Below are 15,358 nucleotides of genomic sequence, written 5' to 3'. Positions count from 1 at the left end.
TGGACACGCTCCAGTGCCGGTATGTCCTTCCTGAGTTGTGGGGACCAAAACTGGACATCTTGTAGCTTTTCCTGCGAGACTTCGCCCCAGGTCCAATTCCTGTGACTCGGACAGTGTGTACCAGATCGTAGCCCATCACTTGCGTCCAGACCATCTCAGTAGGGTTTTTTCCTCTTCTTCCAATGGTAACAATATCAAGGCTGCATCCATCTCCAACTCCGAGGTTTCCTCGACATGAAACAGAGAGAAAGAACCTATGGTTTCTGTCAGCCCTTCTGGCTGCTCCGTGGGGCTAGGTATGTTTTGTTTGCTATCCCATTTGAAAGGTAACAGCTTTCAGGTGATCCATATGTTTGTTCAGGACTGCATCACCTACCCGAAATTTTTAAGTACCTGACGACACGTCAACCTCACATTGTACCCATACAGGGCCATTCCCAAGATTCTAGCACCAAACTTCATCCCCTGAATTAAACTGCCTCTCTCGCTTAGAGGAGCCACGTGGCCAGCATTGGTGTTCCTGTCGTTTCATCCACCCCCACCTTCGTAAAGGACAACTTCACCCTCTCCAACTTTGCATACAAATCCTCTGTGCAAGGAATCGGGTATCTATTCAGCTGCAAAAAGTGGTTTACCATTTGCTTAAAATCCCCACAAAGGTGAACTGAGCCATCAGGCTTCACAATGGGTATGACCGGAGCTGCCCATTCCACAAACTGCACTAGTTTGATGATACCTTCGCTCTCCAGCCTCCTAATATCCATCTCCACATTTGCCTATAAGGCAAATGGCACTATATGGGCCTTGCAAAATTGTGGAATTGCTTCCTGGTCAACATTGTCAACTTAAAATCCCAAGCCCCTCCTGAAAAGCTCCTGGGTATTTCACTAGGACTTCACTGAGGCAGCCATTTTCCAATTAAAAAATGTTGAGCCAATTTTTCTCAACCATTTCCACCCCAAAAGCTTGGCCCTGAGCCTCTCTGTATCATCAGTGGTCACAGCACCAACTGCTTCTCATAGGAGACCGAAGGTGAAGTCGTACTTTTAATTAGCAACAGTTCCCCAGTGTGTTTTCTCAGTCTGGCTGAGGTCTTGCGTAAACATAAAGATTGGAGGCTCCAGCGAATCTTGTTAAAGACAGATTCTGCAACCACAGATACAGCTGCATCACTATCAATCTTCATGAGAACTGGGTGACCATTTAATCAAACATCAGTTTTAATCGGTTCTCATTTGAATGTCACTTAGCAATTTAATTGTTCCAACCCTAATGTAGGGGAACTTTCAAGGTTGTGAACTTTCCTAGGTACTGGTCTATGAGTTTTCTTACGTAAGTCAGGCCTTACAGGGCTCCTTTGCTGTCTCAAGTCTACTTTCAGGCAGCAACTACAATGGCTTGCCATCTCAGGTCCTGAAGAATCTTTAAGCCACTTGGCCAAGTTTAGCTTTTTTGTGGAGTTCTGCCCACTCTTGTCACTGTTTCTGGCAATTAGCACTGCTGTGGGTTGGCAGAGGGTCCATCTGCTCAGGATTTGCTCTGCGTGAGGCTCTTTGATTGCCTATACTCAAGTGGTGTCCCCAAGTTCAGTCAGATAGGTGAGAGTGTCCACTCCGTTGGGATGCCCTGTAGGTCCTATACTCCATTTGCCGCCTTTTCTAATGACAAAGCCAGTTCTAGTGCCTGTTTGAAATCTAGCTGGGCTTCAGCTAGTAGGCACTTCCGAATGGTCACATCACTAATTCCACATACCAAAACATTCTCTCAGCATCTCATTCAGGGTTAATCCAAACTCACACGCCTCCGCCAGTTGTCTTAACCTCATCAAAAATCCCAATACAGATTTCCCCAGTTTTCTACCAGCCAAATAAAACTGATAGCATCTCAGAAATAGAGGAGGTTTGGGGTTATAATATTCCTTAATCAACTCTTGGAAAGTTTAGTGTCTGGTGCCTCTGGGAAACTTAAGCCCCTTATAACCAAAAATGCTGCAGGTCTGCAAGCAGTCAGAAGGAATACTCATTGCTTTTCATCTACCCCAATGCCATTTGCCTGGAGGAAAAAATAATCACATTTGTTCTACACACTGGGCCCTGTCTTTAATAGCAGCATCAAATGAGTAAAGATTCCTGAATAAAGGGATAATGCTAGAAATGCCTACCCCCACTTCAAGATGACTGTTGCAAGTGAATGCTCTTCAGGCACATACTACTTTCTCCCATTACCACTACGATAACAGAGGGCAGTATCTCATCACCAAATTACCCTTTATTTACTTGTCCACAGTACAATGACTGAAGTCAGTCAGTCCCCTGAACTGAGGGAATTCTAAAGTTAATATTTGGTCAGAAAAGGCTTCTTGATTGGCCCAGGTTAACAACCCATATCAAGGATCTCGTAGTTAACAAGAAGGTACTGGACTAGGGTGGACAAAGTTAAAAATCACACAACACCAGGTTATAGTCCAACAGGTTTATTTGGAAGCAGTAGCTTTTGGAATGCCACTCCTTCCTCAGGTGGTCAATCTAATTAACAAGATCCATTTGGTTCCAATTACAACACATGGAAAGGTTAGACAGGAAGAAACATTTCCCTTTGATGGGACTGACCAATGATTAGATCATAAATTTAAGGTAAGGGACAGGCAGCTTCAAGGAGATGTGAAGAAAAACTTTTCTTACCTGAAGGATGTGGAATTTGGAACTCACTGCCTTGGGGATGTTGGTGGCACAAGCCCTTCTAATGTTTTAGATATGTGCTTGTGGTGCCAAGACATGCAAGACTATCAGATAAGTGCTGGAAAAGGTGATAGTTTTTGATGAGCAATGCAATGGACTCAAGGGCCCTTTTCTGTGCTGTGGATCTCTGTGACTGTGTGAACCACAACTACCTGACAATGTGCTAGCCCTGATCAGCAGTGCTTCGGAAAAACAACTCACAATTGCATCAAGCAAGGTTGCTGACTCTGACGAAATGTGTTTTCCTAGAGGTTTCATCACATGACCTTATGCCTCCAATCTTCCATCTCATCAAACAACCTTTCACTCCCTAATGTTCAGTCTTTTATAACATGTTCAACAAAAATTATCGAAGAAAATGAAAAAAAATCAATTATTTTTCTCATACCGTTTATATATTTTGTCCTGGTTGGCTTTAAATTATATCCATACATCATACATTTCTGGAATCTCCAAGACATATCTTGATTTTGAACAACAGCTGAAATGGACCTGTGTTATTTGTTAAAGCTGCATTTTCTGTATTTGTGAATGAAATCTAGACAACCACAGGCCAATCATTTCTACAGAAAGAATCTAGAAAGGTTTCTTATAGGAACCCTCATAAGCCAAACAGCTAAATCACATGGAAGTACAATGCTATCAAAATCAACATAGGCTCCCCACTTCTGACTACCCTGAGGAACTCCGAAATAGAATTCCTGGGGCTGAAATGAGTACCTGCCAACAACCATAACCATCTTCCTGTAGGACAGGGAACTCCAACTAGGAGAGAGTTTTTGCCGTGATTCCCATTGATTTGTTTTGCGAGAGTTCCTTGACACCACATTGGGCCAATTGCAGCCTTGATACGAAGAGCTGTCACTCTCACCCCGCTTCTGGAACCCTTTCTTTCCAACTTTGAACCAAGGTTGTAATGAGGTCAGGAGCAGAGGAGCCCTGGTGGAACACAAACCGGGCATCACTGAGCAGGGTATTGCTGGGTTGCTTGATAGTGCTATTGATGACACTTTCCATCACTTTACTGATGATTGACAATAAACTGATAGGGCAGTAATTGGCTGCTTTCTTTGTGCACAGCCCATACCTGGCCAATTTCCCGTACTGTCAGATAGATGCCAGTGTTTTAGCTGTATTGGAGCATGTGTGGCTAGTCCTGAAGCATAAGATTGTAGGACTAATAAGGATGTTGACATGGTCCATTACTTTTGCAGTCATCAACAAATCTGACCTTATGATGTCTTCAGCCATTGTTTGATATCCTGTGAAATATATAGCTGAAAACAGTCAGCTGTGATTTTTTATATGTAGAATCCCTACAGTGTGGGAACAGGCCCTTTAGCCAAACAAGTCTACACTGACCCTCTGAAGAGTAACCCATCCAGACCCATTCCCCTATATTTACGGCTGACTAATGCACCTAACCTAGGCATCCCTGAACACTACGAGCAACTTAGCATAGCCAGTTCACCTAACCTGTACACCTTTGGATTGTGGGAGGAAACCAGGGCACCCAGAGGAAACCCACGCAGATACAGGGAGAATGTGCAAATTCCACACAGACAGTCACCCGAGGCTGGAATCGAACCTGGGTACCTGGCACTGTGAGGCAGCAGTGCTAACCACTGAGCCACCGTGCCACCCTATAATGTGTGTTAGGGACATCTGGAGGAGGCCAAGAAGGACCTTCCACTCGGCATTTCTGGCTGAAGATTGTTGTAAATTCTTCAGCCTTATCTTTTGCACTCATGTCCTGGGCTCTTCCATCATTGAGGATAGGGATATTTGTGGAGTTCCTTCTCCAGTGAGTGTTTTAATTGTCCACCATTATACATATTAGGCTGTGGCAGGCAGCATTCCTTCTAATTTTCTGCCCAGCTGCACAGGGCTCTGAAGTCTGTGCTTGGCAATGACTTCTGGAACCAGAAATTAATTTTTCTTTTATTCGTTCCCAAGATGCCAGTGTTGCTGGCTATTTATTGCCCACTCCTAATTTCCGGTGAGCAGTTAAGAGTCAACCACATTGATGTGGGTCTGGAATCACATGTAGGCCAGACCAGGTGAGGATGGCAGATTGTTTCCCCAAAAATCATTAGTGAACCATCTAGGTTTTGCTGACACTGGTTTTATGGTCATCATTAGACTCCTAATTCCAGATTTTTATTGAATTTAAACTCCAACATCTGCCATGCCGGATTCAAACCCAGTTCCCAGAACATTACCTCAGTCGCTTGACTAATTGTCTAGTAATAATACCATTAAGACATTGCCTCCTCGTCATCACTTGCTGACTAGCACAGTTAAGCTAATTATTTTTAAAAATCATTTTCACTTTTCAGCATTATTGTGTCCAGTTGTCAATTTGTTTGTTGCTGTCTAATTAACATTCTGTTTTATTTTTCTTTCTCCATTTTATGACCAGTCTTTCACCAAGTGGCTCGCTGCCACCACGTTTTCAACAAGGTACAGAAATGTTTGTCAGCTTCTCTTTCTTTTTTTTTGCTTAAAATCTTCATTGTCTTGTCAAGAAGTTGATTCTTAGTTTAATCAGTGCAGTACTGAAGGAGGGCTGCACAAAAAATGATTCATAAAATTTTGAGATTGTGTGACACTGTACGAATGAAAACTCTTATAAATTTAATGAATGCTAGGATCTAAAGGGGATTTTGATTGAAATCGAATATTCAGCAATGCTAACATCGATTTCAGATAAAGTTCATTCTCGTGAGTACTATTACTGGATCAACATTTGAGGAAATGATTTAGCATCAAGTGTTTTATAGAATATCTTTAGCAAATATTTTATGAGGGGACTATTCTTGGGGATTTAGTCATTGTAAAAACCTAGAATTAATTTAAAGCATATCAAAACCACTCTTTATGAACAAAGCTCTTCTATTTTAATGATCACAGGATAGAATCATAGAAGTGGGTGGCATGGTAGTACAGTGGTTAACACTGCTGCTTCACAGCGCCAGAGACCCAGGTTCAATTCCCGCCTTAGGCAACTATCTATGTGGAGTTTGCACATTCTCCTCGTGTCTGCGTGGGTTTCCTCCGGGTGCTCCGGTTTCCTCCCACAGTCGAAAGATGTGCAGGTGAGGTGAAATGGCCATGCTAAATTGCCCGTAGTGTTAGGTGAAGGGGTAAATGTAGGGGAATGGGTCTGGGTGGGTTGCTCTTCAGAGGGTCGGTGTGGGCTTGTTGGGCTGAAGGGCCTGTTTCCTCACTGTAAGTAATCTAATCTAAAATCTCTACTGTTTGGAAGCAGGCTATTTCACCCATAGAATCCATAGACAATCTCCAACCTGGAAACAGGACATTCAGCCCACCACATCCATACCAAAAATCCGAAGTCCCCCTCTCCGCACCCCCCACCCCCGGCCATTTCCTATCCCTGTATTTCCGATGACTAATCCATCTAACCTGCACATTTGTGGGACCAAACCAGAGCACCCAAAAGAAACCTACGCAGACACGGGGAAAATGTGCAAACTCCATGCAGACAATCACCCGAGGCTGGAATCAAACCCAGGTCCCTGGCGCTGTGAGGCAGTAGTGTTAACCACTGAGCCACCGAGCCGTCCTAAATGATGTTGATCCTTGCCTTAATTAAGGCAAGGCAAAAGATTGGAGCCCACTTAAACAATTGGTTTAAAACAGAATGGCCACTCCAGTATAGACCTCAATTGATTTATCGTTCCATCAACTCTAATCCAAGATGGAGGACGGGAAAAATTTCTGGCTGTAAGAGCTGCTCCTTTTTTTGAGGTATTTTAGGTGTTGGAGGTGATTTCCTCGAATTCCAGGAGCAGCAACTACTGTTTTATATGCTGTTGCATTGTTTTGGAACTTTGGGAAAAAAAGTCAAAACAACAGCACTTTGAAAGGGAGAAGAGCAGACAAAGGAAGCACATGGTGAGGACAGTGCAGGAGAGAGAGACAGAGAGAGAAAAAGAAAAAGAAAGAGAACCAGTACAGTTACCACTGTTGCTGTTTGAATTTGTGTCTCGCTGGACATCGGAGTGCATCTGGGAAAATTAACAAACAATGAAATGCACAACTAATCTTGGAGGAACTATTAGGTGAAGTTCACAGCACAGAATCAGATAAGTTAATTGTTGTTTTAAGTCTGCAGTGGTGAGTATAGTGGATTCTTTCTTGATTATATGTTTTTGGAGATCAGTCTCTTGATTAAACCTAAAATATAAGCCATAGCTCTTAATTTAACCTGGGGCAGTGTTTGTAGAGGAATAAGACGGTGTTATTTTCTGGGTCTGTAGGTTGTGAAGGAGCAAAAATGGCCTTTGCAGTGATATGTGCTACTTGTCAGATGTGGGAGTTTAAAGAGAGTTTAAGGGTTATTGTGGATTGTATCTGCCATAAATGCTGTTGGATGAGAATCTTATCAGATCGTGTGGATCGGTTGGAGAGACAGATAGAAGCGATGAGGAATTTGCAACAGCAACATTATGTGATGGATGGCAGTTATAGGAAGGAGGGGGAAAGTCTCAGATACAGTCACATAGATGGGTTAACTCCAGGAAGGGTGAGAGAGGTTGGCACCTAAGGCAGGAGTCTTTTGTAGATATACCCATTCCAAACAGTTATGCTGTTTTGGAAAATGTAGGGGGTGATGGATTCTCAGGGGAACGTAGCACGAACAGCCAAGTTTCAGGTATTGAGACTGGCTCTCATGCAACGAGGGGTTCCAAGAGATCAATTGTGTTAGGGATTCTGTAGTTCGAGGTACAGACAGACGCTTCTGAGGCCAGCAGAGAAAAAGCAGAATGGTGTGTTTTCCTCTTGCAACATGTTTGAGGTGAGAGATGCCATGGTCTTCCCGGCTGATTACACTTGCAGGAAGTGCACTCATCTCCAGCTCCTCCAAGACCATGTTAGGGAACTGGAGCTGGATTTGGATGAACTGAGGATCATTCGGGAGGCAGAGGGGGTCATAGATCGGAGCTTTAGGGAAGTAGTAACTCCAAAGATTGCAGACCGATGGGTGACAGTGAGAAGGACTGGGAGGAAGCTGCCAGTGCAGAGACCCCCTGCGGCCGTTCCCCTCAAGAACAAGGATACCATTTTGGATACTTGTGGGGAGGACTTCTTACCAGGGGTAAGCAATGGGGTTCAGGCCTCTGGCACGGAGCCTATCCCCGTTGCTCAGAAGGGAAGGGTGGAGAAGAGCAGAGCAATAGTTATTGGAGACTCGATAGTTCGGGGCACAGATAGGCGGTTTTGCGGGGGTGAGAGAGACTCACGTTTGGTATGTTGCCTCCCAGGTGCAAAGCTACGTGATGTCTCTCATCGTGTTTTCCAGGTTGTTAAGGGGGAGGGGGAGCAGGCCGAAGTCATGGTCCACATTGGCACCAACGACGTAGGTAGGAAGAGGGATGAGGATGTTAGGCAGGTTTTCAGGGAGTAGGTTGGAAGCTCAGAGTTAGAACAAATAGAGTTGTTGTCTCTGGTTTGTTACCCGTGCCATGTGATAGAGAGTCGAGGAATAGGGAGAGAGAGCAGTTAAATGCGTGGCTATAGGGATGGTGCAAGAGGGAGGGATTCCAGTTTCTGGATAACTGGGGTTCTTTCTGGGGAAGGTGGGACCTCCATAAACAGGATGGTCTACACCTGAACCTGAGTGGCATCAGTATCCTTGGGGGGAGGTTTGCTAGTGCTCTTTCGGGGGGTTTAAACTAACTCTGCAGGGGCATGGGAAACTAGACTGTAACTTTAGGGTGCAGGACCTGGAGTGTAGGGAGGTTAGGAACATGGCATCAATCTGGAAGGAGGGTGCCTGTAAACTGGAAGGTGGCTTGAAGTGTGTATACTTCAATGCGAGAAGTATACGAAATAAGGTAGGTGAACTTGCAGCGTGGGTTGGTACCTGGGAGTTCGATGTTGTGGCTATTACGGAGACATGGGTAGAACAGGGACAGGATTGGTTGTTGCAGGTTCCAGGGTTTAAATGTTTTAGTAGGGTCAGAGGTGGGGGTAAAAGAGGGGGAGGTGTGGCATTGCTTGTCAAAGATAGTATTACAGCGGTGGAAAGGACGATGGATGGAGACTCGCCATCTGAGGTAGTTTGGGCTGAGCTTAGAAATAGGAAAGGTGAGGTCACCCTGTTAGGAGTTTTCTACAGGCCTCCTAATAGTCCTAGAGATGTAGAAGAAAGGATTGCGAGGATGATTCAGGAGAAGAGTGAAAGTAATAGGGTGGTTGTTATGGGGGTCTTTAACTTTCCAGATATTGACTGGGAAAGCTATAGCTCGAGTACATTAGACGGGTTGGTGTTTGTCCAATGTGTGCAGGAGGGTTTCCTGACACAATATGTAGACAGGCCAACAAGAGGTGAGGCCATACTGGATTTGGTTCTGGGTAATGAACCAGGCCAGGTGTTAGAATTGGAGATAGGTGAGCACTTTGGGGACAGTGACCACAATTTGGTGACTTTTACTCTAGTGATGGAGAGGGATAAGTGTGCACTACAGGGCAAGAGTTATAGCTGGGGGCAGGGAAATTATGACGCGGTGAGGCATGACTTAGGATGCGTGGCTTGGAAAAGTAGGCTTCAAGGGAAGGGTGCAATCGATATGTGGAGCTTGTTCAAGGAGCAACTATTGAGTGTCCTTGACAAGTATGTACCTGTCAGGCAGGGAGGAAAGGGTTGTGTGAGGGAGCCGTGGTTTAATAAGGAATTGGAATCCCTTGTTAAAGGGAAGAGGGCGGCCTATGTAAAGATGAGGCGTGAAGGTTCAATTGGGGCGATTGAGAGTTATAAGGTAGCCAGGAAGGATCTAAAGAGAGAGCTAAGAGAAGCAAGGAGGGGACATGAAAAGTCCTTGGTTGGTAGGATTAGGGAAAACCCAAAGGCTTTCTATAGGTATGTCAGGAATAAAAGAATGACTAGGGTAGGAATAGGTCCAGTCAAGGATAGTAGTGGGAAGTTGCGTGTGGAGGCTGAAGAAATTGAGGAGACACTGAATGAATACTTTTCGTCAGTATTCACTCAGGAACAGGACATTGTTGCCGATGTGAATATTGAGTCACAATTAATTAGAATGGATGGCTTTGAGATATGTAGGGAAGAGGTGTTGGAAATTCTGGAAATTATAGATAAGTCCCCTGGGCCTGATGGTATTTATCCTAGGATTCTCTGGGAAGCAAGGGAGGAGATTGCAGAGCCATTGATCTTGATTTTTATGTCCTCGTTGTCTACGGGAATAGTGCCAGAAGATTGGAGGATAGCAAATGTGGTTCCCTTGTTCAAGAAGGGGCGTAGGGATAACTCTAGTAACTATAGGCCGATGAGTCTCACTTCTGTTGTGGGCAAAGTCTTAGAGAGAATTGTAAGGGATAGGATTTATGAACATCTGGATAGGAATAATGTGATCAAGGATAGTCAGCATAGTTTTGTGAAGGGCAGGTTGTGCCTCACAAACCTTACTGAATTCTTTGAGAAGGTGACTAAGGAGGTGGACGAGGGTAAAGCAGTAGATGTGGTGTATATGGATTTTAGTAAGGCGTTTGATAAAATTCCCCATGGTAGGCTACTGCAAAAAATATGGAGGTATGGCATTGAGGGTGAGTTGGAGGTTTGGATTAGGAATTGGCTGGCTGGAAGAAGACAGAGGGTAGTAGTTGATGGTAAAGGTTCATCTTGGAGTGCAGTTACTAGCGGTGTTCCGCAAGGATCTGTTTTGTGACCATTGCTGTTTGTCATTTTTGTAAATGACCTGGAAGAGGGGCTAGAAGGTTGGGTGAGAAAGTTTGCGGATGATACGAAAATCGGTGAAGCTTTTGACAGTGACGAAGGATATGGCAGGTTACAGCGGGATATAGATAAGCTGCAGAGCTGGGCAGAAAGGTGGCAAATGGAGTTCAATGTAGCTAAGTGTGAAGTGATTCACTTTGGTAAGATTAACAAGAAGATGGGGTACTGGGCTAATGGTTGGATACTTGGTAGTGTGGATGAGCAGAGGGATCTTGGTGTCCATGTACACAGATCTCTGAAAGTTGCCAACCAGGTAAATAGTGCTGTGAAGAAGGCATATGGCATACTGGCTTTTATTGGTAGAGGAATTGAGTTCCGGAGTCCTGAGGTCATGTTGCAGTTGTATAAGACTCTGGTGCGGCTGCATCTGGAGTATTGTGTGCAGTTTTGGTCGCCATATTATAGGAAGGATGTGGAGGCACTGGAACGGGTGCAAAGGAGGTTTACCAGGATGTTGCCTCATATGGTAGGAAGATCATATGAGGAAAGGCTGATCCTTTTGGGGCTGTTTTCATTGGAGAAAAGAAGGTTTAGGGGTGACTTGATAGAGGTGTACAAGATGATTAGGGGTTTAGATAGGGTTGACCAAGAGAACCTTTTTTCCACGTATGGAGTCAGACATTACGAGGGGGCATAGCTTTAAATTAAGGGGTGGTAGGTATAAGACTGATGTTAAGGGTAGATTCTTTATTCAGCGAGTCGTGAGTTCATGGAATGCCCTGCCAGTAACAGTGGTGGACTCTCCCTCTTTATGGGCATTTAAACAGGCATTGGATAGGCATATGGAGGAAAGTGGGCTAGTGTAGGTTAGGTGGGCTTGGATCGGCACAACATCGAGGTCCAAAGGGCCTGTACTGCGCTGTATTTTTCTATGTTCTATGTTTCCCAGGTGCCCGAATCAAGGATGTCTCAGAGAGGGTGCAGAATGTTCTCACGGGGGAGAGGGGCCAGCAGGAGGTCATTGTCCACATTGGAACCAATGACATAGGAAGGGAAAAGGTTGAGACTGTGATGGAAGATTACAGATAGTTAGGCAGAAATTTAAAAAGGAGGTTCTCAAGGGTAGTAATATCTGGATTACTCCCAGTGCTATGAGCTAGTGAGGGCAAGAATAGGAGGATAGAGCAGATGAATGCATGGCTGAGGAGCTGGTGTATGGGAGAAGGATTCACATTTTTGGATCATTGGAATCTCCTTTGTGGTAGAAGTGACCGGTACAAGAAGGACGGATTGCACCCAAATTGGAAGGGGACTAATATACTGGCAGGGAAATTTGCTAGAACTGCTTGGGAGGATTTAAACTAGTAAGGTGGGGGTTTGGGACCGAGGGAGATAGTGAGGAAGAGATTGAACTGAGACGGGTACAGCTGAGAACAGAAGTGAGTCAAACACTCAGGGCAGGCAGGGACAAGATAGGACTAATAAATTAAACTGCATTTATTTCAATGCAAGGGGCCTAACAGGGAAGGCAGATGAACTCAGGGCATGGTTAGGAACATGGGACTGGGACAGCATACCAATTATGGAAACATGGCTCAGGGATGGGCAGGACTGGCAGCTTAATGTTCCAGGATGCAAATGCTACAGGAAGGATAGAAAGGGAGGCAAGAGAGGAGGGGGAGTGGCATTTTTGATAAGGGATAGCATTACAGCTATGCTGAGGGAGGATATTCCTGGAAATACATCCAGGGAACTTATTTGGGTGGAAGTGTGAAATAAGAAAGGGATGATCACCTTATTGGGATGGTATTACAACCCCCCAATAGTCAGAGGGAAATTGAGAAACAAACTTGTGAGAAGATCTCAGCTGTCTGTAAGAATAATAGGGTAGTTATGGTAGGAGATTTTAACTTTCCAAACATCTACCATAGTATTAAAAGTTTAGATGGAGAGGAATTTCTTAAGTGTGTACAAGACAATTTTCTGATTCAGTATGTGGATGTACCTACTAGAGAAGGTGCAAAACTTGACCTACTCTTGGGAAATAAGGCAGGGCAGGTGACTGAGGTGTCAGTGGGCGAGCACTTTGGGGCCAGTGACCATAATTCTATTTGTTTTAAAATAGTGATGGAAAAGGATAGACCAGATCTAAAAGTTGAAGTTCTAAATTGGAGAAAGGGCAATTTTGATGGTATTAGGCTAGAACTTTCGAAAGCTGATTGGAGGCAGATGTTCGCAGGTAAAGGGATGGCTAGAAAATGGGAAGCCTTCAGAAATGAGTTGACAAGAATCCAGAGAAAGTATATCACTATCAGGGTGAAAGGGAAGGCTGGTAGCTATAGGGAATGCTGGATGACTAAAGAAATTGAAGGTTTGGTTAAGACAAAGGAAGTATATGTCAGGTATAGACAGGATAGATCGAGTGAATCCTTATAAGAGTATAAAGAAAGTAGGAGTATACTTAAGAGGGAAATCAGGAGGGCAAAATGGTGACATGAGATAGCTTTGGCAAATAGAATTAAGGAGAATCCAAAGGGTTTTTATAAATATATTAAGGACAAAAGGGCCCTATTCTCTCCCTAAAGACCAGCAAGGCGGCCTTTGTGTGGAGTCACAGAAAATGGGGGAGATACTAAATGAATATTTTGCATCAGTATTTACTGTGGAAAAGGATATGGAAGATATAGACTGTATGGAAATAGATGGTGGCATCTTTCAAAATGTCCAGATTACATTGGAGGAAGTACTGGATGTCTTGAAATGGTTAAATGTAGATAAATCCCCAGGACCTGATCAGGTGTACCCAAGAACTCTGTGGGAAGCTAGAGAGGTGATTGCTGGGCCTCTTGCTGAGATATTTGTATCATCGATAGTCACTGGTGAGGTGCCGGAAGACTGGAGATTGGCAAACGTGGTGCCACTGTTTAAGATGGGCGGTAAAGACAAGCCAGAAAACTATAGACCGGTGAGCCTAACTTCAGTGGTGGGCAAGTTGTTGGCGAGAATCCTGAGGGACAGGATGTACATGTATTTGGAAAGGGAAGGACTGATTCGGGATCGTCAACATGGCTTCGTGCGTGGGAAAACATGTCTCACGAACTTGATTGAGTTTTTTGAAGAAGTAATAAAGAAGATTGAGGGCAGAGCAGTAGATGTGATCTATATGGACTTCAGTAAGGCGTTCAACAAGGTTCCCCATGGGAGACTGATTAGCAAGATTAGATCTCATGGAATTCAGGGAGAACTAGCCATTTGGATACAGAACTAGCACAATGGTAGAAGACAGAGTGTGGTGGTGGAGAGTTGTTTTTCAGACTGGTGGCCTGTGACCAGTGGAGTGCCACAAGGATCAGTGCTGGGCCCTCTACTTTTTGTCATTTACATAAATGATTTGGATGCGAGCATAAGAGGTACAGTTAGTAAGTTTGCAGATGACACTAAAGTTGGAGGTGTAGTGGACACCGAAGTGGGTTACCTCAGATTACAACAGGATCTGGACCAGATGGGCCAATGGACTGAGCTGTGGCAGATGCAGTTTAATTCAGATAATTGCAAGGTGCTGCATTTTGGAAAAGCAAATCTTAGCAGGACTTATACACTTAATGGTAAGGTCCTAGGGAGTGTTGCTGAACAAAGAGACCTTAGAGTGCAGGTTCATAACTCCTTGAAAGTGACTCGCAGGTAGACAGGATAGTGAAAAAGGCGTTTGGTATGCTTTCCTTTATTGGACAGAGTATTGAGTATAGGAGTTGGGAGGTCATGTTGTGGCTGTACAGGACATTGGTTAGGCCACTGTTGGGATATTGCATGCAATTCTGGTCTCCTTCCTATCAGAAAGATGTTGTGAAACTTGAAAGGGTTCAGAAAAGATTTACAAGAATGTTGCCAGGGTTGGAGGATCTGAGCTACAGGGAGAGGCTGAACAGGCTGGGGCTGTTTTCCCTGGAGCATCAGAGGCTGATGGGTGACCTTATAGAGGTTTACAAAATTAAGAGGGGCATGGATAGGATAAATAGACAAAGTCTTTTCCCTGGGGTTGGGGAGTCCAGAACTAGAGGGCATAGGTTTCGGGTGAGAGGGAAAAGATATAAAAGAGATCTAAGGGGCAACTTTTTCATGCAGAGGGTGGTGCGTGTATGGAATGAGCTGCCAGAGGATGTGGTGGAGGCTGGTACAGATGCAACATTTAAGAGGCATTTGGATGGGTATATGAATAGGAAGGGTTTGGAGGGATATGGGCCGGGTGCTGGCAAATGGGACTAGATTGGGTTGGGATATCTGGTCGGCATGGACGGGTTGGACCAAAGGGTCTGTTTCCATGCTGTACATCTCTATGACTCTATGTCTAAAAACCATTCAGAAATCATAATTTATGATGCTCCTCTCTATGCAACAACAACTTACATTGATAGAGTTCCTGGACTCCGTCTTTATCCATCAGTTCTTTGCTGGCTTTACAACTGAGGACAGAGTCAGGCTCCTTGTGAGGAAGTGGTCAGTCAACGTTGTCATGACAATTAAATGAATCAGAACTATTTGGAGTCAGTGTTGGAGGTTAAAACATTATCAAGCAAAGAGCCATCACTGTCTCAGGGCAGCAAGGAGAAGAACAGATGAGTCAGAAACATCACATCATGAGGGGTGCTTCATATAGCCACCTCAAAATTTCTTCCAGATCTGGTTCAGGGAGATGGCCAAATTGTGTATTTGAAGGGGAGCCAGGAAAAAGTAAAATAGAGGGAGTCCCAGTTTATAAATATCCAACTTACGAACTTTGGATTTATAAGTGCAAACCCAAACAGAGGTGTAAGAGTGGTGAACATTTTCTGTCCTTAGGAACAGCTGCTTTACATTGCTTTGCATTGTGTTACAAGTTGCATACAAATAAAATTACAAACAGGCT

General features: G+C 44.3%; 1 protein-coding gene across 1 annotated transcript in view; it reads left to right on the top strand.

The window, feature by feature from the left end:
• lcp2a (lymphocyte cytosolic protein 2a) overlaps positions 1–15,358 on the top strand; it is a 174,026-nt gene that overhangs the window by 151,338 nt on the left and 7,330 nt on the right. The window contains exon 18 of the mRNA XM_060837487.1: positions 5,161–5,201. Within this exon, the coding sequence (XP_060693470.1) occupies positions 5,161–5,201 (41 nt within the window). The remainder of the gene's footprint in view (positions 1–5,160; positions 5,202–15,358) is intronic.

This window comes from Hemiscyllium ocellatum, chromosome 16 (genome assembly GCF_020745735.1).
Source record: "Hemiscyllium ocellatum isolate sHemOce1 chromosome 16, sHemOce1.pat.X.cur, whole genome shotgun sequence".
In the NCBI taxonomy this organism is placed as follows: Eukaryota; Metazoa; Chordata; class Chondrichthyes; order Orectolobiformes; family Hemiscylliidae; genus Hemiscyllium; species Hemiscyllium ocellatum.
This window is presented reverse-complemented; position numbering and strand designations above follow the sequence as displayed.